Source organism: Struthio camelus, chromosome 4 (assembly GCF_040807025.1).
Source record: "Struthio camelus isolate bStrCam1 chromosome 4, bStrCam1.hap1, whole genome shotgun sequence".
In the NCBI taxonomy this organism is placed as follows: Eukaryota; Metazoa; Chordata; class Aves; order Struthioniformes; family Struthionidae; genus Struthio; species Struthio camelus.
The window spans coordinates 34,489,140-34,513,924 of NC_090945.1; the positions used below are offsets into that span (position 1 = coordinate 34,489,140).

The 24,785-nt window shown below is 35.2% G+C and overlaps 2 protein-coding genes across 5 annotated transcripts in view; one reads left to right on the top strand and one right to left on the bottom strand.

Moving 5' to 3' along the window:
- The window catches only part of HHIP (hedgehog interacting protein), a 73,110-nt gene extending 64,361 nt beyond the window's left edge, over positions 1–8,749 (top strand). The window contains exons 12-14 of one of the 3 annotated variants that reach the window (XM_068942165.1): positions 2,911–3,059; positions 5,492–5,620; positions 6,493–8,749. In XM_068942165.1, coding sequence (XP_068798266.1) covers positions 2,911–3,059; positions 5,492–5,620; positions 6,493–6,503 — 289 coding nt within the window. In that variant the 3' untranslated portion in view covers positions 6,504–8,749. Of the gene's footprint in view, positions 1–2,910; positions 3,060–5,491; positions 6,390–6,492 lie in introns of those variants that run through there. The other 2 variants (XM_068942164.1, XM_068942163.1) reach the window with 2 other exon arrangements.
- ANAPC10 (anaphase promoting complex subunit 10) overlaps positions 1–24,785 on the bottom strand; it is a 171,037-nt gene that overhangs the window by 58,119 nt on the left and 88,133 nt on the right. The gene's annotated exons all lie outside the window — the stretch shown is intronic.

Below are 24,785 nucleotides of genomic sequence, written 5' to 3' on the forward strand. Positions count from 1 at the left end.
AGCTTAAGGATGATTCTCAGGAGTGCTTTTGATATCAGAACTTAGTGCCACACTAAAAGATGCATCTACACATTCTTTCTATCTTTAACATCACTGGGGAACTAGTTCTTCTGAATGGATGTTTAAATAGTCATGTTAGCAATTAAGACGGAGCAGAGGAACTGCGAGGGTGAAACAAACCAGTGATCCTGTAATCCATTCTGTTTCAAAGAAAAATGCAAGAAAGTTTGTAACGTAGCATTAATAAACTGCATGCTAGAATGGGGGAAAAAATGCAAGGCCAGTCAGCTAGTGAGGGGCTTCTATGACATTAAGTATGAATGCTTATTTTTCTTATAAATATTTACCCTATCTCATATCACTTTGAATCACCCCATTGTGCATAGAAATATCTTTTCAAAATCCTACTAGAACACAGGCTTCACTGATACCTTAGAAGGCATGCGTGCAACTAGTTAATTTTATTCTCTTGAGCTTAATGTTTTTCCTTCAACATTTTGTCTTCTGATGTTGAAATGGGAGATAGAAAAGAATGCCTCATTTTCCTCCTTTTTCCTCCTGTTGTTTTCCATACTTCCATCATACCCTTTCTTTCTCATACTCCAAAGACTGTCTCCAAAGATCTCTCTTTTTCTCCGCACAGGAATCTCTATCTAGAATTTTAATAACTTCTCTTTTGATAGGGTAATTAGTGTACAAGTTGCTATTCCAGCTATTTGCATATAACTGGGTTTTTAATACTGATGTCAGTATTGTTATTGTCAGAAATGTTATTTTCTGTTCTATTCTCACTACATCATAAAATTTTGTTTGGTTTGGTTTGGTTTCTAGCTGGACACTTAGCCAAGTTTTAAGTAAGTTCTCCTATTGCAATTTTTTCCTGCAAATTTCAAACTCAGGAAAGTATGGCAGTACTTCAAATTACTTCCTTGAGAATGAATTATTTTGTATTTGTCACTAATTAATTTAATTTGCCATCATACTCCTATTCAATTACTTGTTTGGATCCCTTGGGAATTCCTGACATACTTGTCTCAAATTACTCCTCTGCAATTAAACCCACCCCAGAGACAAACCATGGTACCTGTAGTGGGTACCTGTAGCCTTGTGGGACTCCTATCAGTCTCTAGCTGCAAAATTCAAAGAGCAAATAAAAAAAGTAGTTGGTATGATGAAATGCAGCTGAATTAAAATATATGCAAAAATGTTGTTAAGTTGCATCAACAGACAAGGCAGAAAACACTACAGTTATTTCTTTGTTAAGGAACATAATACTGTGCTTTGTAAATAAAAAAGCCTACTGAAAATCCAAAATATTTTGTAGGGATTGACATAAAAATTGCATTACATAAGACCTGACACCAAAAAGCCCTCCAACACAGTATCAGAAGTATACTTTCAACTAGTTAAACTTGAATTTCCTTCAGGTACACTATTCCGTTAAATAAGCATGCAGAATATACAATCCAAATATGATTTCACAAAAATATGGAAATTAAAAATCTGCAATGTCAAACTAAATTTGTAGACTGAGGCAAAATCATTAGGCTTGTCACAGTTTATGACATAAAACTCACCGTTCAGATTATTATTTTCAGGATACAATTGGATATATAAAAGTCAGTTAGAAAAGCCAAAAGATACAAGCAAAAAATACCAAAAAATGTCCAGATTCTGGTCTGAATTATTTCTGCTCTCTGAAGAAAAGCTATACATTCAGTAGAATTTAGCATGTCTTCTAGTGAGTTCTTAAATAAAGAAAATATGAAAAAAGGAATGCAGTAATTTTAAGTTTTCAAGACATACCACATACCACAACAGCAGCAATATTTAGATCAAATGATTAAAAATCTAAGATGTTTTACTCTATACATTTTATGTGTGCATATGTATACATATTTACTGAACAAAAGTCTCTCAAATTGGAGAATTCCCCACAAAAGGATATTAGTAAAACTTATTACTCTAACTCCAGCATATTAGGGACTTTTCTTCCACCCATCCTTCAAAAATATCAGAGCGTAGTATTCCATTCCTTCATTTTTTAATCTTAACATTTCCAAATGGCAAGGAGAAAAGATAAACTCTACAGTTTGGCTGGAGTTAAACAATTCCATACTCTGATGGATAAATGAGAAAATGAAGTCTAGAACCAAGGAGTTATTTCTCCCAGAGAATATCATTTTTCATTCAGGTCCCTTAGTTCACTTAACTTTGCCATGGAAGCAAGATAGCTTTTCAGTTTTATTAAAATCTACTTAGGATCTGGCTGGATGAAATTAACCTCCTGAGCTCCATCAGAAATCTTTTCATAGGCAATTCAGTCCTTGAGCTCTGGAGATACATGCTGTCTGTGATATGCTCTTCAGTAGGCAATATTTGCCAGCTTCAACCTTCAAGAGTCTCAGGGACTATTACTGAATCTTGTAAAAGGCCTCCAAAGGCAGTTATAGGAAAGAATAGTAGATGGTACTGTATTTTTCTGTAATGTAACAAACCATCTCTATTTTTCTGGTGTCTTTGAGAAAATACCAATGCTAGAACAGAGATTTCTCCCACTGACACCACAAAAGAGAATCAGGCAGGCTTTTAATACAAAAAACAAAATTCACATTCTATATTCATTGTCAATGTCCCTCTAAATATAAGAAAATGCATGGCCTACATGATAAAGTATTTAAAAATTTCATTTGCGAGCATTCATGCAACTCCCATTAGAAGAGATTTGGGTTTTTCTTATTGTATCCAGATACTTTCTGTGCAAAGCTGTACACATTCCTACAGAATCCACTTTAAACAGCTTTAATAATAATGAGTGAAAATTCCAACTTTTTATTTCATGTGTGAAAGCAGTTTTTCTCCTTGACCCTTCCTTTTAATGATATGTTTGGTTCGTATATTTTTATACAGACCTTTAGTCCCTGAAGAATGCAAAAGAACAGCTCAGTCTGCACAGACACTGACATCTGAATGCTCGAGGCATTGTCGGAATGGGCACTGCACTCCCACAGGAAAATGCTGTTGTAATCAAGGCTGGGAAGGAGAGTTCTGCAGAACTGGTTCGTATATAGATTCATAGCAACAAGTGAAAAAAGCAATGACATGTCATAAGCTTACTTTTAATAATTTGCTAAGAGAAATTCTCAATATGTGTCATTGACCATTAGTTCTAAAACACCATAAAAGAGATACGGATCTCGCAAGTAGTGAGAATTTAGGTGAGTACAATAAATGATAGTTAAAAACAAAATATCTATCGCAACATGAACCACTACAGAATGCAATTAACAGCAGACGTACAGCAGACAACAGTACTCTTACTTTTTCACCCATATTGTAAAATAAAAGGAAAACAAGCAATACATGTTCAGTGTCCATGCATTCCGCTTACTTGTGCAATAGCATTATTGTCATCAGAAAATTATTATAATCCATGATAATTAATCAAGATGCTTTTATTAAATCCTATCTTGTTGCCATAACGTATCTTTTAAAAGTCACTTTAAAAAGTGACTGTGATAAAACTCGATGTTGGGTATGCCACCAAAGGGATGAGATGAATGAATAAATGATACTGCCTGTCACAGCTGTGCTATCAGTGTCTCACTGAGGCTGTGGTTATGTCTGTGCTGTATGATTCTGCCTAATATCCAGCAAGCCTAGGTACCAGAAGCTGCTATTTATGTATCAGCACGGTCTTCTCACTGAGCATATTAGCTCAGCTAGTTTGACCAGATGCCTGTGCAATGAAGAAAGATTTACTTAATGGCAGTAGAAATCTAAATAGGAAAGGAATCATGGAGTAAGACAGAACAAAGATCACAGGGATGGGTCATAGGATAATTCAAGTCAGAAGGGCCTTTAGGACGGCCCTGCTGAAACAAGGTCAGACCAGGCTTTATCCAGTGAACTTCACCCTTATAGACCAGAGTCCAAATTTCAGCAACCTTAGAATTCTTACTGATAAGCAGAAGTGACTTCGTTTGGAACAAAACCCCAGTTTACAGCTCCTTAAATTGATGGTTGGTTTACAGCCAACCATCACACAGCTCAGCTATCTGTGCAGCAAAAGCAGGCTGGTGAAATGGATGAGGTAATTTGGTGAAACATCCCGAACTCAGCTGTCCCTACCTGTCAATTAGACAGTCTCTAGATTTAACGAATGAGGTCCACTCTACAGCCCCTGTCCAAGTGGAATGTAAAGTAAAAAATGTCTCCAGTGTGAAGATAAATGTATCTTGAATAATCTATTTTGTTTAAAAAAATTACAGCCATATGATAAGAGTTTGATACATGCAACATATGAGAAAGCTACAGAAAAATATTTAGACTGAGGATCTGTCTTCACTGTATCGCACATAGCACTTAACAGAGATATTCTAACTTTTATAGTTTAAATAAGAAAATGTGTTTATGAGGCATCAGTTTCCTTCTAAGGTAACTAAGAAACTCAGAAATAAAATCAAGAAAATTCATTTTATACAATATATTACAAATTTCTGTAAGTACATGTTACAGTTCTCTTGTATTAGATAACACTGAACAGCAAAACATCTGCAAAAAGAAAGATGCATTATTTTTATCACAGTGCAATTACTCTGCCCCAGAGGAAAATTCTTCCACAACTCAAGTTATTCATTATTGGTTTTGGTAACACTAGCAAGAGTTTAATATAGTATCTAAATTTCAAAAACCTCAAAAAGCTGAGTAACCTAGAACTCTATGGGTATATTGTCAGGCATCTATTAAAGAGATAGGGAAAGACATTCAAACTTGCCTAACTGACACAGGCTGTTTAAAAAAATACCCTGGTCCTTCTTTTTAAAGGAGATTCAATTTTATTCCAGGCTTAAATGATTTAGGAGCCAAAGGGGTCAATTGCCAAAGGGGTCTGTGTAGTCAATTGCAGACTGCTCTGCTAACAAAATGTGCTTCTATAGTGTAAAACTCTGCATGTACAGATCAGTCTACCTGAGATTTAGGACTCACCAGCTTGGACATGGTCAGATGCTAAATTGTCTCAATAACTTCAGGACATTTTGGTTTTTACTAGCAGAAGGAATGAGATGAGGTACACCATCACTGTCTAAAGTGCTATCTACAGTCTAGTGCTATCTATATGTCTCATTTTCCAATGACACGGGTATTTGGAGCCTAAAATCTTTTGAGTTGAGTCTTCCACGTACTCCACAATCATACATGCTAATTGGATATTTTCCAGCATTTGCTACTTGAGTTTCACAGTCTGACATGTACGATGTTCTTTCAGCCATACAGAATCAGTTTCCTCCTTCCTTTAATATTCTAAAACTTGAAAAAATATGGCTTCAGAACTTCTAATGTTTCATCCTATTTTGTTATTTTTTAACTTATGTCCTTTATCGTTATCAGTTTAGAAATGCAGTTCTCACATCAATACATGTTGTACCTTTTCTGCTGCTCTGTGAGATTCTAAACATTAATTAGAATATTGCTATTGTTTTACCCACAGCAAAATGTGACCCATCCTGTCGACATGGAGGTGTCTGTGTAAGGCCTAATAAGTGCTTATGTAAAAAAGGCTATCTCGGCCCCCAGTGTGAACAAGTGGATAGAAACATCCGAAGAGTGACAAGGGCAGGTATTCTTGATCAGATCCTAGACATGACATCCTATTTGCTGGATCTAACTAGCTATATTGTATAGTTTCTGGGACTATTTGGAAACTACACTTTCAACGGGCATTTATTTTTAAACCTGTCATTTTTAAAGACTGTTTTCCTGCAGCAAATACCAGTGATTTGATTTACTTTATTAATTTAACTATAATATCCAGAAATGTGCAGATAAATTCTTTGCATGTGTGCAAATATTTCTGTACATCATTGCAGATGTATAGGTATCCAGTACATACACACATACACATGCACACACACTCACAGATATGGTTTTGCAGCCTAGTGGAATTTTATATATATATTTCTTCATGAGAAATAGTTTACACAGCAATTCCACTGTAAAGCACATTTTCATCAAAGGACTTTCATGATGTAATAATGGATTCTTTGACATCCCAGAAATCTTGTGTCTGTACCTATCTGATCATAGAAACAAGAGAGCAGTTTTGAAACATGACTGTATAAACTGCTGGATTTAATAAAATCCAGTTGTAACAATTTCTAAGGTAAAATGAACTATATTGTGAGACAATATTTCAGAACTCCTTAATGCATTCCTACGTAGGCAATTCATTGTAAGACTGTAACCTTCACCTTCGTCAATGTAACTCTATTACAGAATGTTATGCATTTCTTTATCTAGCATAGATGCAGAAATCCGGTTATCGCAGCTTAATATCAAGATTGTTTCAAGTGTTTAATAATTAAATTATATTCGCATATTTCAAAACCAGTCATCCTAGAAGGTCTGCTTTTTATCATATATTTTATTTAACAATGGGCACTGGGTTCATGTTACATATTTATATTATTTTATTTTATTTTTATAATATAGACATCACCTAGATGAGACAGCTTTACCATGTCCTGTAAAATACTAAAGTTACATTTTTCACCAACTTAATTGGAAAGACGGGGAATGAGAGAGCAAACACACTCTTTAATGTGTTGTGGATCTAATCTAGAAATGTATCCTTGTGTCAACTTGTATTCATTTACGACGGATGAAAAAACAACCACCAGCCAATCATAATAAAATTCCAGCATATCATAAAAATGTTCATAAAGTGATTTTCACTGTAACAGGACGAGCCAGATTATATACGTGATTAGACTGCTACAGATTTCACACTGAATGGAACTTCACTGGATGAAAGCTTACTTTAGCACATCTTGGCTGCATAAGATGTCACTTGTACGAAACATTATATGACAATTACTGCCAAATATGGTTTTAAATGTAAATGTTCCTTGAAGAGCTAACATAAAATTGATTTTTTGTAAATCTATCAATAAATATGGTGTACATGCTATAGTCAGGTTTTTAAAAGTATTAATATTCTAATTAGATGTATCTTCAGAATTGGAGCCCTCTCATCTCCAGCTCTGTGACGTTACTGGCAGTTTCTTTGTTCACTATTTACCCACTACCAGACTTCTTTGCACTACCTGGCTTTTACAAAATCTTGCCTATAAAGAGAGAATAAAGTAGCCACAACGAACACACACTGTAGTTCTACAAGCAGCTGCTCAAGCCTCAACACTTTACAACGTTATAGGCAATAGCTTCTAAAATAATTTAGCCGCATCACTCTCCAGCAGGGAAATCTTCTCTCTAGGGCAGTGACAATGTAACTAATTTTCCTTTATGGAAAATTATCAGTCTTTTATTTGATAAAAATTAAATCTTTAAGTAGAGCGTGACTGATATTGTATTTATCTCTGTTAAGTGTTCCAGCTAACGGGAAGAGAAAATTACATTTCCTTTCCCTATATGTTTGCTTGGGTCTCAAGTGACCTCAAGCCACATGGAAATTGGTTGAGAAATCTTGGTTAAGTGCTTAGTGAACAATAGTCTGCGTTAAAAACTGCATGCATAATTTTGCACAATGTAGATTCAACTGACAGTCCATTGAAAGACATCTCAGGATTAAATGAGCATGGAGACCAAACTGCCCTCTCACCCCAGAAAAGGGTGGTCCCTTATAGTCACACCAACACTTCATTGGCTAAGCAGTGTGACCAATCTTAAAATGAACCCTGCAGTAGCATCTGTAGGTTAATAGCAGCTCTTTGTCTCCACTGCTTTCTGCCTTTAGTCTTTTTCCTGAATTCCATCACAAAAAGTTTTACAATTAAAAAATGTCCTGACAACCATTTTTGTAAATTGACCTTACCATCTAATCTTTCCTTGTTCAACGTGGGTGACAAAAACGTGAACTTCTCATGAATGAGCCAGCTGTCTAAATCTGTCAAATAGCGCAGTTTTATTACACATTATACTCTTCATAATCAGCAAAGTAAGAAAAAAGTAACTGAAATATTTTAGCAACATCTAAGTATCTGACAGAGATATCTCCTTTAACACTTTCTTTAATGAAATATATTAAAAAATAAACCTAACTTTAACCCAGCTCTGACTAATATTTTCAATAACCCACTGGAGAGACGTGGTAGTTCTCTTCTCACTGCTTAGTTCCTAGAGGCTTCAAAAAATGGTGGCTGGTACATAAATTGAAAATTCTCAGTGATAAAATACCACAGTCATCTAGAGAAGGGATAGCAATGATCACAGAAGTTGAATCTTAATAATAAAGTAATTTAGTTTACTAATGAAATCAAAAAATAAGACTCCAGTAAAAGCTAAGGATGAAATCCTGGTCTCATTCAAATCAATGGCAAAAAACTCTCATTGACTGCAATGAGGTCAGAATATCACTTTTAAAAAGAAGGCAAACACTTCAGTTTATTTAAAAAAATCTATTTGAGCCATTCCAGCAAAACTTCAACACTAAGAAGTGAAAAAAAGTGGGAGAAAGGGGAAGTAGTTTGTGGAATGTGTTTTGCTTCATTTTCAAATCATCTTTTATATTATGTGAAAGCAGGCATCTGCATTAAGGGTACATATGAAATCCCAGTGGAAAAGAAGTATTCTCAAAAAAGACACAAAAAAATCTTAGCTGCTTATTTATCAAAAGAAATTATACTATTAAAAAGAGTGAGTAAACCAAAATCCTTTCCCCTAGGCCTAGCCACCCAAGATGCTAGTTTAAAAAGGGCAACTGCAGTAATTGCCCTGAGAATCAGCACACAAAAAAAAAAAAAAAAGAAAAAAAAGTCTGTAGAAAGCTTGTTGCCAGTTAGGTCATTCTGCAGCCATTCTCATACAATCTCTGAGAGTGTCCCAGAATAAAACTGAGCTTATAAATGAAACTAGATAAATGAGGCAATTAGATAAGGGCCTCTAGAAGGGATTTGGTGTATGTGTTCAAGTTGTCTCTGTCTCTCTCCTAATCTTTTATTCCATTTATTTGTTCCTTTATTCTGAGATACTGCCTCGTCTGTTACCAATACATTGTACGTTTCAAGCATTCTTTCAGGCTTTCTTCTGCTAAAGGAGAATAAATATACCTGTTGCAAGAAACACAATTCCACTGCAGATGTCTGCTAGTTTTCAGCTAGTCCTTACTTTACTATTTTAGGATGGGAAAGCTTCCTCCGGCTTTTTTTTAAGATGTCACTGATCAAAAAGAAAGCCTACTATTTGAATATAGGGAGAAACATCTTTAGTCCATAGTTGAGTACTGAGACAAAAAGAAATGTAAAATTTTTTTACCTCCATTTCAGAAAAACATTATATTAACTCCCTCCCTCCCTCCCCACCCGAGCAAATATATTTCTTCCATTAGCAGTCAGGGACAGAAACGCTCTGTATCTTCAGATTCTCACAGGTTATTCTATTTCATGCATCCAAACTATAAATAAGGTATAAATTAGAATATAAATACTGTATTGGCAACCATGGCACTCTGTTGTTTAGCTCCTTCTTTCATTCACTTCTCTTCACTATGACTTTGTAGATAATCCTTTCCAGAACCATAGCCAAGGCCAATATCCCTTGGTTGCTGCAGTCATTGCTTTTTATTGTTCAAACTGCATAGTAGAGGTGTGCCTCAAGGAAACTTCCCAGAGGACTGGGATTTTTATCTTGTGACTGTCCTGCAGAACTTTGATATTTTATAGCAACTACTAATACTGGAGCTTAGCTGAACATCGGTCATTAACTCTGTGTTACAGTCCAGGAGTAACAGCCTAAAGGCCGTCACTTTCAGGCTATGGAACACAGCCATAGATACACTAAAGCTGGAAGAAGGGGGAAAAAAATTGTTTATGATACAGTCACTATGCTAGACAGAGAGTTACTGATTTCAATCCAACAATCAGATACCGTGAGCAAAAAGCAGAAGGTTATTCCTGATGTGATGAAATGTGGCTTTTCAGGATGCCCTTTCTCTAGCTTGGGTTTACAAATGAGGACAAGCCTCTTGCCATGTACAAATATGCAAAATCTAGATTCTGAAAGCACTTTAGCATGGGTAATTTTTCACAGGTGTGAAGTCCCAATAAGTTGAAAATAAATATTCATATGTATAAGTCTGCTTGTATCCATAAAATAGGCATTATATCCATAAGATCAGACCTACAGAGTAAAACTCACTCCAAGGAAATCCTGCTCTGATTATTTTTCCCTAATGATGTAAATACTTTAAAAAGTGTTAAAGTATTATAATTTAATAGCCTTTAGTTTAACTGTGTATCAGTTGTGTTAGGAATAATACTTCACTGATTTTCTGACCAACTAAAAAGATGACCTTTGTTTTAGAAGAAAGGGAAAGGAGTCACAAATAAAATCAAATATAACTTCTCATATTTTATAATATTAAAAATTGACCAATATTTCATTTTTGTCAAATTTATATATACATATATTTTACTAAGAATCTTGCCAAAGTAGTAGCCAATACTTTTAACTTATTCTAAACCAGATTTTCAGGAAATATTGAACCAAATAATATGGATGTTGACTACAAAAAACTGATAAATATTTCTATAAATAGTTTCAGCAAAAAATGTTGTAGAAACATTGAAAAAACCAGGACTGTTTTGCCAAAATTTTCATTTTTCAAAAGGGGAGTGATTCAGTGAAATAATACCAGTGTATTTTTGAGGATATAGCTGTGAAACAGTAGAAGCCACTTGAAAGCTTACTAAGGATTACTTTAATCTTTCTTTGAGGGCCTGATTCGAAATCCATTGATGTCAACTGAAACTCTCCTATTGACTTCATTAGTTATAGGATTAAGTCCTTAAAAGATATTCACTTAGTTGGCAGAAGAACCTCAGTACAGACATCACTGCACACATTATCCCTCTGTGTCTGCATCTGCAGTCATTAGACTTGCTAAGGTTTTGCAGAAGAAGACTGCAGATTCAGTCTGCCTTCACGTACAGAACATATCCAATCCTGCTGAGTTTCCTCATAGATATTGCCAACGGTTACACAAGGATTCTATTAAATCTACCAGATTCTTTGATATTTCTTTTAAAATGTTGAGCAATTAGCTCACATTTTTTTCTCTTTCACACGCATATGCTCATTTTAAATATCTAAGCATACACCACTAAGCAGGAAAGTAATTAAAATAGCAAGTCAGTGGTGCTATTTTAAGAAATATACATAACAAAAAATGGAACGAAGTTCTCCTCACAGAAAGGATGGACCCTTCACCAGCAAATGTCAGTGGCAGACTTCCATGAACTGGTTTGAGTCCTGCAGTGCAAAGCCTAAATTCAACAGTTAGGCACACTTTCAAATCTTTTTTTGGTATTCAGTAAGAATGGTATAACATTTCAATCATGACTACACCCTAATCTGACAGAAACGTTTGTTCTCACCCTTACTAATAAGAATAGTAAGATTGAAAGCAATGGGAGTACTTAAAGCACTAAAAGCATGGGTGTAAGTAATTACAGTGTTGGACATGAGTAGGTACTCTATAGACATAAGCATGCTAGGCAAAGGTATATCTCTGCATGTTTGCATATTCATTGACTTCAATTAATACTGTACACACAGAATTCATCATGTTATACAATACACAACATCCAAGCAATCTTACTACAGCAATTAATTCTCCATAGATTTGCACTGGGCAGAATGACTAATTAGATAGCATTATTAATGCCTTATCTTGGAAAAGGGAAACATTACTATTTTAGACCACTGTATAAATGGTTAAACTGGCTCATCAATGTTTTCCTTTAGTTCACTCCTGGTTTATTAGTAATTACTAATTTGGGCTATATATCAGGAGCGGATTATCTTGTTGTTCCTTAATCCAAATAAAACTCCCATAGATTTCCATAGAAGCTTTTCTTCACGTTGGAGCATACAGTTTGATGTGAACGCCAAATGACACACCCACTTACCAGATCTCTAAGTACTGAAAACATATAGTTCTAGTGATCTTTTCATACCATAGGTATTCACAGAAAATTAACTTTTTGTGTTACATGTATTTAATGCGTGTCTTTACCTCTTGTCTACTGTACACACACAGGCTTCCACAACCAAATATATCAGAAACTATTGCTAAGAATGGGCTTAAACAGCAAGCTGTATCATTAGAGAAGAGTTTTATTTCCAGTGCTAAAAAACAACGTCCCACCTGCTATCAGTGACCAGTAGGGTCCTATGTCATATAGTTGAGTTCCTTTTACAGTCTATGAAATTTCCCCATTTATTTTCATTTTGTGATGAAAACAAAGTGAACAAAATATTTAAGTGAAGAATTGTTTAAATTCCCAGGAAATTTCAAAAAAAAGTGCCAACTAAAGCATGTAAATGTATGCAGCAGCTGTGGCTACAGTATTCTTGGGCGGGACGAAGGCAGAGAGAGGAAGATACTTGTGTTTTTTTTTTGTTTGTTTTTTTTAAGTAGGATACACTTTGTGGTAGGAGAATAAGGTGGTTTGCATCCAATTTTCTAAATGTTCTTAAGGGGAGTCACTAAAAGTAAAACAATCTAGGCGGAGTAAAAACTGGTATGCAAATTGGGTTTTATTCATGTAGAGATATATTGAGACCAGGAACCATCTGGTATTAAGTCACCAGATGCATCTTGCAGTGAACACCATTAATACTAGAAGCAGTAATTCTGCCCTGTGAATTAGCCAGAAATGCTATTAGCCACATCCCACAAAATGTACTGTAGGATTAAGATCTCAATTCCCTTTTGAGAGCAATTAGATTTTAATAGGAGCCAAGCAAAGAAGGAAGAGAAAGTAAGAAAAAAACTGTCACTTGAGAATATTATTGTAGTAATTTTCCTCTGTTCAATTAGTTTTATTATATAATAGCCCTCAGGTACTGTATGTACATTTGAAATGTGGGAAAATAGCTTAAAAATATTTTCATTCAAACTATGTTTAAGTATCCTCTATGAACTGTATTATACTACTAAGCATAAACAGGCACCAATCTAGCAGAGCACTGGAGCACACAAGTGATTTTAAGCATATGAATCTCACTGAAGTCATGTGCTTAATGATATTAATACAATAAGTGCTTTCTTGGTTTGAGACTTACAAGTCTTTGCAAGTCTACCTATGTAGATCAGACATGCTGTATGTGCATTTCTTTTTAGGGAGAAAGCATGGCTGAAGTTCAAAACAACTGAATTTAGTTATGGTCTGTCACAAATTCTATATAACATTAAATATTTGCATCTTTGTGCCTCCCTTTTCCATCTGAAAATTAGTGAAATCAATCTCTGTAAAGCGCTTTGAGCTCTTCAAATGAAAAGTGCTATAAAAAGTACAAATTATTATTATATTATTGAACACCATGTATGTATACACACTATTATGTAATATATAATATATGTATAATGCATATAAATTCTAACAAATGTATTTGTGTAATATCTGAGAAATGGAACAGTTGTATCTGGAAGTGATAAATGCATAGAGTTGGATTTATTGTTAATCTGTGGATTTAATGATTTTTTTTAGACAAAAGGATGTTTAAGTGTATAATTGCTTTTCTTAATTTAATATATTTATGTAAATGCATGCCTGAAGTTCTGGTTAGATAGTTATTCTGTGTCCCTTAAGCTAATAAAATATATTAAACTTTATCTTACAATATAATGTACATGTGCCGCTTTAAATCTTTTTTCCGTATTTTTGTTATGACTAAATGCATAATTTAAATTTCATGGAAATCTTAATTTTGCGTTGGCTCCTTGATCTTTGCTGTAAAAGCAAAATGCCACTATTTTACATGTTCTCTGAAATGTACACTAGTTTTATTTGTATAAATTATAAGACGCTTTCATAAACTGTGACTGAACAGTGCTAATATTTTTGGAATGGGAAGTATGTATCAATTTAGAGTATTTCTTGTTTCATTCTAGATGAACGAGAGTAAAAATTAAGACCTCCATATTGAAAAGACACCTGTTTCACTGCAAACAATCTGTGTATGTACATACATGCTTGAACAAAAGAATTTCATGTCCAGGCATTTGAAGTATGCATTTTGGAGAATTAGCTCAGTAACAATGAGGAAAATGCTGGGGGTCTTTTTCTTTTGTTTTGTTTATTTAATATATTTGAAGAGAGGCATGTTATCAGAACAATGTTTGTTAAATTCAGATGTACCATCTCCAGTTATTTAAATATAGGCCATAAAAATGAATGTAACAAAATTCTTTCCATTTCTCCCCATCTCAAGTAACAGGTTCTGTTCCACTGAAATCAACACCTAAGCATATCTGTGGGAGAAGGGCCAGCTTAGTATATGTATATCTTTGGTACAGAAAAATATTAATTCAGGACAATTAAATGCAAACTACATTTGCAACTTATATTTGCAAAAGTAAAAATCAGTTTAGGCAGGAAGCACTAAAGAACCAAGGGCTTATTCACCCATGAAGTTCACTTTAATGATTTTGAAATACTGTTAAAATGGTCTTATGCACTTAAACTTACCGGAAGTGTTTAGACTGTCCTGCGTTTATTTCTTAGAGTGAAGAATGAACGATTATTGAAACTAAGATATTGATGCTATCTCTACATTTCAGATCTAAGTGAAATCAGTCTTGAAACTTTCATGAAATTGTTTTTCCATTTTTCAGCTAGTTTTACCATTAGTGATATGGGATGGTGGCCAGCCAGAGAGCTATGGTCCAAAGAAAATTTGAACACCACCCAAATTTGAGGGTATTTGGATACTGCATTTTACTTCAGCTTCTCAATGAATAAAAATAGCAGCTGCAGCAACTGTTCTTTTAAAAAGATGTATTTTCTTAATTTGAAGAAGGGCTCAGAACAAGAAAACAGTTGGAAGGTGACAAATAAAAAAGAATTAAAAAAATCAATAAGGATTGTTTTGATTTTTAGTGGGATCTACACATCCAGCTGGAAACTAAAAGAAACCTGTGAGGTACAGTACATAATTATAAAAAATACAGTGCAGCATGTAGTTCTGGTGACATCATGAGTCATTTGAGTTTGCTCTTGTAATTTATTAAGACATTATGAAAACCCACTGACACATTTATAAGACTTGGAATTAACAGCTACCTTTCATTTCTTTTACAACACATAACACGTGAATTTTACAGAAGGAGTTGTGTACACTCAACTGTGTATAGGAAGACTAATTCTATCTATAGCTTCTGATGACACCCAAAATATCATGGGCCCAACTCATCTCTGCCTTTAGATAAATTAAACAAGGTATATTTGGCTTCTTGAATGAGGCTTGCGTGGTTTGTTAATGTCATCAGAACCCTCAAATGGAATTGAAAGCTTAAATACATGATTCTGGAGCATTTCATTTTAGTAATATAGTTACTAATAATATTTTCCTTTCACTATTTAACCACCGTTCCCAAAACACATACTTCCAATAAGCTGCTTCTGTCTTTTGCTGCCTTGTCTTTACTTCCACCTATAGCTCTGTTGATCTTTAATCCTTTTGTTCTTTATTTGCTTTCTTGTAGAGCTGCTGCTTCTAAATTGTACTACACTATATTTGCTATATGTTTACAAGTTTCTAATGAGATGAATTACGACACAAGTGCTTTTCCCCTCTATTTTATCAAAAATACTAAGTAAGAGCTCAACCCCGGTTTAACTCTAAATTAAAAATACACCACAAGTAAATATGGTTGAATCCTTAAAAGGCCAAAGAAACATTCTGGTCTATGTGGTTGCATTTATTTGTTTTGGGGGAAGGGTTGGTTTGAGTCATATTTGATGACATGTCTACATATGACACACATCTCTGGCAGAATCAGGCAAAAGTGGGACATAGTTTTGGTTTTGGAAAACCTCACTGAACAGTGGTTCTCTTGTTTGGTTGGTTTGAGGCTTTTTTTTTTTTTTTTTTTTTTTTTGGAGTTTTTGCTCTTTCAAAACAAGGACTACTCCTTGCTTTGGTCTGAATTCCAAAATTTTGGAATTTCAGCCTTTTTGGCTGAAACAGTTGCATGAACTGCATACTGACCTTCATATTTTAAAATATTTTAAAAGTGTCATTAATTATTTAGGTTATTGCCAAGCATTACTGAGTATGACAGCCTTCTTCAACTGTCACTTATATTAATACAGGTTCACTGATAACAGTGTAGTCAGGAGGAGAATCAGGCCACCTTAAGTAGTTGCCATTCCTTCTCTCTGGTTTTCTATCAGGTTAAATACATTAAATTCTGAAATTTATTTCAAGCCTTTCCCCAGTCAAACCAGTGCCGTCATACTAGCAGAGCTTGCCCCAGTTACAGACACAATTGTAAATGTTTCATCTTTCACTGCGTAAGTTTGATTACTCAGTAATGGATTGACTGAGGGAGGGAAGCCAGTCCTCCATCAGATCTAGCAGTATGATCTCCCTCCAATGTTAGCAAGTTAAAATTTGGTGATATATATGTAAGCAGTTTCCACTTTAGGGAAGGGGAACAGCACACGTGAATCAAAGGGCAGCATTTGGTGCATGAGATTTATAAAGAAGAGCTCCAAACTCCACCAACTGGAGTGGAATTAGTACTTCCCTGGTCAGATCAATAGAACAGGTGCAGACCTAGCTTTCAGGTCTTCAGACTACACCAGCCCATTACACCAGATAAATCACAGCTACGGAGTGTGTTTAGCAATTTCAAGAAAACTTTAGAAATGCAATGCCCATGGTGCAGATAAAGTGCTTATGAAAAAGGTGGACGCAACATCTGTATTGGCACAGAATGCCTGTTTTAAAGTAATAGCTGCAAAATGCCTCCTATAAAGCATAAAACTGTTAGTACAGCTGCAGCTTTTCATAGCTGTTGAATGTCTTGATCAGGGAGGCAGATCCAGAGCAAGGGAAATGGACAAGTAAAACTAAACTGCTATTTTACACCTATGAAAGTAATATCAAATAAATATGGTCAAACTCACTTTTTTATTTTTATTTTTAAGAAATTCATCCCTGGAGAGCTTCGTGACAGATCTTACCTAGCAAGCCATCATAAGGTGCTTATGTCAGCCTAACCCTGAGGTTTCCAAGCTGGGTTACTGTACAGTCTACATACACCTATTGCTTATTACATCCATGACAGAAATATGCAGGTACATACACACGCAAAGTACCTCATGCATCATTGTGCACTTTTCCAAATCCATTCGGTTCTAGATCAGCACAAACAAGGAATGGAAGTTATACAACAGTTTAGATAGCTTTTAAGTTGGCTCTGTAAGAGAAAAATTATCGTGACGTGATTGAGTTGCATAGAGACTTGAATATAAGTAACAGGACACAACTAGTAAACTCATTACTCATTAGCTTATTAAAATTATTCTGAAGCATACAGCTGTCTGACATTTTCTGGCTTTTCCTGTTTAAATTCCTTAGTAGTAAGATGAATTTGTTTCTAAGGTGACCCAGTGAATTAATCTAATCATATTTACTTTGCATTTATGATTATAGCTTTTTGTTTACAATGGAAGTTCTTTCGAATTATTAGATTTTCAGTGTGCACATAAACTGTCATTTTAACATTTTCTGAACTTATTATTGCATTACAAATTCCTCACTTATTTTATTAGCCCAGAATTATAATATACCACATGATGCTCAACAATTAGTGCTGCGATCCTAGACTGACCCGTTAAGGCTTTCACTTGAAATTATCCCAGATAGAATACTCCTAATGTCTTGTCTGTTAAACTTAAATGTCATATACAGATATATTTGACTGGAATTTATTTTTTGCTTGGGACCACTTTTTGCTCCAATTAGGTATGAGGTTTCAAATTATGTGCTGTTGAAATCCGGTTTACCTAAACTGGGTCCCAAGCACGTAAACCCTTCTGAATCCCAAAGAGCAATCTAGTCTACTCAATTTCCAGTACTACCTGAACGCCCTGACACCTACGTTCACTCAGTACCTTTTAATTTGGCTGGCATACATCCTCAGAAGTAACTGAACACCGTGGGGATAGATATTTATCTCCTTCTAGAAGTAACCCAGGATAAGACGTGCAACTGCTAAAGCTTCCTTGAGATCTTGGAGAATCCTAAAAAGTTACTCACAGTCAGCACCTCAATTAACTTCATGGGTGGTGGTGCCAGTTTTGTGAGAAGAACACTAGGACAACTCAGAAAGAGGTGGATCTAAACTCCTCTAGTTACTTCCCAAGAAACTGCTCTGACTGCAGTCCTTCTGGCTGAACCTGAGCTACCACACAGCCTGAAACGACAGACGTCATACGGTCAAAAGAAAAGAAAGAAGAATGGAGTCAGTCTTCTGGCCTAGGGAGCTCATTTGGAAGCAGAAAGGCCTAATGTTCTGCTCTTAAAATAGTTCTTTTCTTAAAATCCAGTCATATACACTTCAAGAAGCAGGATCTAGTTGGCACAGTTCTTCCTCCTTTCAGGTGAGAGTATAGCTGCCTTTTCTTCTGCCTCTATGATCAGCTTTTCTGGCTGTAAACTGGTCCACTTCCAACAAGCAGGGCTGAGAATGCCGGTTCTGCTTCACTTACCCCTTACTGAAGCAGAACATCACTTCAAAACCTCTAAGGAGTTTTTTTAAAATGACTTAAGGACAAGGCCTAAAGTATTTGTTTACAGGGAATAATGGGGGGGGGGGGGCGGCGGGGATTACTATGCACATGATAAAAGCTCCATTTCAGATCACAGGCACACATTTACAAGGAAGAGAAGATGAAACAGAGCAACAACAAAAACCAGCAGACAAACTAGCAAGGAAGTAGTACCAACATAAACATTTTAGCTCACCAAACTGTCATCTGAGAGCTAGAGGCTATTTCTTTTGTTTTTCAAAAGCTAGCTATCAAAAAAGATCATGGTGAAAATCCAGATCTATTGGTGTTCATAGGAACTCTGCCTGTGATTCCAGTGGTGCCAGGATACCAACCCACACAGAGATTAAAATCTGGTGAAATATAAGACTGCTTTGGAAGGCAAGGCCAAATAATAATGGGTTTGTCAGCTTTAACAGGACTGTGTGGCTAAGTTATCATTGTGAGTTTCAAACTTCAGCTCAATGACAAATTAATATCCCTGCAAAGCCCAAATTGAAAGATTTGTCAGATTATTGCACATTAGAAATCAAGAGGAAATGAATCTTTTTGTGCATCTTCTGAACAGCTAACAGAAGAAGTGCTGAAGTGCTTATCATCTTCATAAAAGGAAATGAAAGCAAAGACATGTCTTCGCCAAAGTTTTTAGTGACTACTGAGCTGTATAGGGATGCCCGAGATAACTTTAAGCTAGTTAGCCTGAGTACAAGTAGCAGTCTAGCAGTGGCACCAGAGAGTTCAGAGAAGCTAAAAAAACAGCTCAGGTAAGCCCACAAAGCTCTATATCACAACTGTTGACTGTGACCGGTATCCTAAACTTGCTAACTTGATACCTTATTGAGACACTTCCACGATGTGCTGCAGTCACTACTAACTGCAGTGCAGATACAGCCAAAGATACATCTTTAGTATTATTATTCACTTAAGCACAACATTCCACAGATTGGAGAATTATCACTCAAATTAACAGGGAAAAAGCTAACACTGAAATAATTATTTCCAGTGGTGGTGGCAGGGGAAAAATATTGAGATGGCTTTAATTTTAGTTTGAAAATCTGCTGCTAGCCAATTAGCAAATGAAGAACATTAAGCCAAATTGCCTCTGGGACATTAGTTTCCATGTCTAGAGCATATCACAATGCAGACATAAATAGTATGTTGAAATCTTTGTATTGCTACATTACTGCAAAAGTACATTGATTTTAGCCTTCTGTGAGGGAATGATTGGCTGGGTAGATGAGGGGAGTGCAATGGTTGTTGTCTACCTTGATTTCAGCAAGGTTTTTGACACTGTCTCCCATAACATCCTCATGTTGCATAACGGCTATAAGAGATAAAGGTTTTAAACAAAATAAAGATTCATTGGGTTAAAAATATTCAGAGTAACATTAATTATGATAGCAATCATACGATTGTGTGACATATGGTGATGCTTAAAGTAAATAAATTGTATTATGCCTATCTCTACTGATTTCAAATAAACATAAAATTCTCCTGCATTTTCTGCCTTAACATATACCCTATAGATCCTATTATTATAAAACAGCTACTGAGTTGCATTTCTAAAACACGTAAGTACTAGCTGTTATTATTATCTCCCACTTTTTAATGTGGTAGTAAAAACAAGAGGTTTGGCCTTCTCTCTGTTGATTCATGATGACCAAATATTTCAAATATTATTTTGGCTACAGTGCAGTTTGGCACACACAGCCACATAAATTGTTTACCTAGAAACAGAAAGGCATCTGCAGGTTTATTTTTTGCCACTAATAAGTAAAAAGAGAGATAAGGTTAAATCTGAAAAATCAAAGAACTAGCTGGACTGTATGAGAGACATACACTTATGTATACACTACACAAATGTAAATCACTTAAAATTTTGCATGCATAACGGTTTTATTTATTTGTATTCTAGAAAATTTTTCATCAGCAGCTCTCTCTCTCTCTATATATATATACATAAAATATATATGTAAAGCATACATTTATTAAAATATATTAAAGCAATGCCATTTGCTCTTGCTCTTTGCTTGTATTTGACCAAAATTCTCCTAAGCCAATGTCACATCTGTGGACTACCTCAGTTACACTGTAAACAACTCAGAAAAGGAATAGCATCTACTACTGTGTTCATCAAGCATCTAATATCTAATGATAATTGAGGGTCAGAATTCTAAAATAAAAAAGTTAAATAATTAAAAATAATATGAAGCACAGTACCACAGACCAATTATGATGTCCTAGGGAATGATTGATCTTTTGGATTTATGTATAACATTTCTTATGGTCCCTACTTGGATAGAGCTTGATTAACATGTTAAGTCTAAGAATACATCTGCAGAGGGTGGCAACTTCTATCAAACATTCTTCAAACAGACAGTGAAGTAAACCACTGGCAGTTGCTATCCAAAGTGCAGAATTATATGACACACTGCAGCAGATGCTACCTACAGCATCCCATTCTTAGCATCAAGTGGCCATTATATCACAGACGTGAGTTGAGAGGAAGCGTTCCAGGCTTTCTGCTCCATTAAAAATTAAAGATGATCTGAGTTTTTTTTTCAATTTGCCTCTAGGCAAGGAACGACCATGAGAATTTCCAAGCAACATGTAGGGGAATGTTTTATGAACAGGAAGAAGGTGAGGATTTTTACAAAATTATTATACAACTCTGAGAATCACAATTAGGGACTGATTTTTAAAATGATTTGCATGGGAAAGAGATGTCAGGATGACTTTGAAAGTCTGGCTTTTATTTCCTGGTCCTGCAAATTGCCCTACTTGCTGACTTGAGAAGTATAAGCAGTTGAAATGAACACATAGCATCCACTTACAGATTTAGAAGTTCACATATACGTATCATTTTCAGGTATTATTACCATTTTCACATCTTGACAACAAAGAGCTTTTTCTCACTTGTAATTTGCTAGTGAGACATGATAATCTTTCCATTGTTCAAGATATAAGATGTAACTTAAAAAGACACACAGCACAAAATGTGTTTACATTATTTTAGACATATTGCTCACTTACAGTATTTTTTTCTTCATCACTCTTGATTGGTATGTTTCCAAATGCCTAAGCATCCCAGACACGAAATGTGAATAGATAAGCTAAAATCTGAGACTTTCAGGAGTGGTGAAGTGCATGCTTTCCCCCTCACCTCCTTTTAAAAGTGTCAAATGCTTCCTGACACACTTAGGCCCATGGAAATGGAACATATTTTCTCATTACATTAATTAATGGGCCTGCTTGGGTGGTATAATTCAGTATAAATTTCCTTTAGTATTCTGTCATACCTAAAAAGGTTCTTATTTTTGTTATGTTTTGTGATGTCTTTAAATTTTTATGACTTCTCCTCTGTTTAGTCTATATGTAATCCTTCTTTTGAAACCTAATGTCCTAGAAAATCTGCAGGTTTTCCTCAAAACTGGCACTTTATAGTCATTTCTTTTTCTTGCCTTCTTAGAACTCCACAAAAGTCCTAAAGGTGTAGTTCACAGCTCAGGGAATTTATGATTACATCGTCAGTGTAAACTAAAGCAGTGCGATATATTAAAACTGACAAGATGCTGTTCATTAACCTCTGAAATACAGCCAGGTGTGATGTAATTAACAGGCTTCCAACTAAGAAAAGCCTAACACGGCTCCTAGCTCAGCTTGACAGTGGCTTCCCTTACCTCATCTGGGAGAAGGACTGCCTGGGTGGGGACTCTCAGTGGAAGTGTAATTTCAGAAAAATGTGGTTTGGGAAAAATGAGACAGGGTAATCCCTTTCCATGCCAATGTTTCTCAAACAGTTCATCTTCTGCTTTTCTTCCATTTCCAGGTTAGAAGACTAACTTGGTAGGGTTATTGTGAACCACAACTTCCCAAGTTCAAAATAGTTTGATGGGCTGGAGGTACTATGCCTATGAAAGAGAGGAGCATTTTAAATATTGGAGTCTAAACCAGTGGAGAAAGCAATGGCAGGCACTGAACACAAAATAGCAAGCGCTGCAATTTATACATGCTTTATAGCTTGATCAAACCAAGGCTTTGATTTGATTGTGACAGTGTTACTGTTTAATAAATAATCGTACTGTTTCAACACAAAAAATGGCAAAATCATAAGAGACCAAATATAAGGAAAAGCACAACACTTGCATGTTATTAACTTAAACCCCAAAATAAATGAGTAAGTGCTATTGCCCAATATTATTTCATTAACAGTGTATGTGGAGTATGCACTGAACAAAAACAAAGACTTTGAAGCTCATCCCTGCCATAGTGATAGAAGAGACTGAACTAAACTTGTATTCCTGAGGCATTTTTCCAAATATGGCAATTAAATGTGAAAATAAGGTTTTACGCAGTCCATGGTTTAGAATTTTGCGTCCATCCAACATCGAGGTTCACATCCTAAAATGATTTACGGTCATTAAACAGCCTTTGCTCTCCACAAAGTTGGCTATTGCAACAATACAAAACTAGTTGACCTTAATAGAGATCGCTTGATTTGATCAATTTTATCCAGATAAAGATGCTTTTTGAATATAATGAACAACCTTGGAACAAAAGACAGCTTTTGGGATATGGGTAACCTTTGCACCACCTTCCTACATTTCTAGGAAAGTATAAGGACCAAGAATAGCCTTTGCATTTTCTTCTGACCAAGGAGAAGTTACAAGGAGAAGGCTCCTCCTTTTACTTTCTCTTTCTTTGTCATCCTCTCCCATATATATATGCCAGAGGAGGATTTGGAGATGATCACTAGTGCCTTCTGAGCTCCTCATCCATGGACAACATGGAGAAAGACTAGAGAGAAGAGAAGAGTAACAAAGACTGTGGAACTGGAAGCAAATAGATTGGTGGGAAGAGGTTAGGGGTCAAAAAAAAGAGAAGTGAAAGAGAATGAAGGATTATAAAAAAGAAGGATTCATAGGATAATGAGATCTGAAGAGGAAGTTAAGGATGTGAACAGTAACATTCTTCCTTATATTTTATTGGTGTGCATTACTTGTGCTTGATTATTATCATTTAACACATTGAAAAACTAACCTAATGTAATAATCGTAGAATGTCAAATGGTATTTAAAAGAACTTTTTTTCTTCTTCACATCCAACCCTACCCCAGCATCTTACAGACTTTTTTGCTGACACCAGTATTGAAAATGGCATTAGGTAGTACCAGTAGCAGAACAGTAGTGAGGAATAAGACCACTGGCAGTGGCAGTTCCCACCTCTCGATCAAACCACATACTGCACAAAGCCACTTGTATGTTACTAAGGCTTTGTTGCAGTAGCAGCTGTAGTAGCATTTAAGGCCTAGAAAATTTTTATCTATTCCTTCCTATCAGAATCCAAATCTTAGTAATATATGACTCTTTTGCGTCAATAATTAGAATGCATGTCTTCTTCTATCAGCACTGTCTCTATTCTTCCATGCGTGTCCCTAGTCACTGAACACTATCTCTAAAAGATAAATTACATAAGTAAATAGATATTAATATATTAAAACTGGTCCACAGAGGAATATTATACATAAAATCTAATATTTCCAAAGGATTTACTCCATCTGTGTTCAGGACTTACAACTACTTTTCGTAAATATTATGGCTTTTTACTTGCAGAAACGACTTAGAGACAAAAAATTAAGAACATACTGATAAACATTCCTGGAAAGCGAATCTTGTATTTAACAAGAAACCAAATTCTCAGAACTGTACTCATCCATTAGATTAGAAACATCTCTTATTGGCTAGAATATCTATGAAAACTAATTTTGAATGTGACATCAAATAAGTACTACATTAATTTGTTGCTTAATTATCTTCAATTTAACTATATAACTCTTATTTAACTATATTAACTGAATTAAATGTATTTGCAACCATTTCATTTGGGAATATCTTAAATCTTGAGAATTACTTTGAGCCCATTCACAAATAGAAAAAAGATTATATACGTTAAATAAAACAACCCCCACTAAGAATTCACCCAAGGATGGTCAAGGTCCTTTTGCAACTTCCTAAGCTAACATTGCATCTTTTTCTACATAGTGATTAAACCAATTTCTGCCTTGGGACTACATTCAAGATAACTTCACGCAGAAGTTATTGTTTTTACTACAAGTGTAACACTTTTGCACTGTTGTAGCACAATACGCTATGCAGAGTATGCATCTCAGTCTTTTACAGAGTATTTTCTATTACAGAAAAG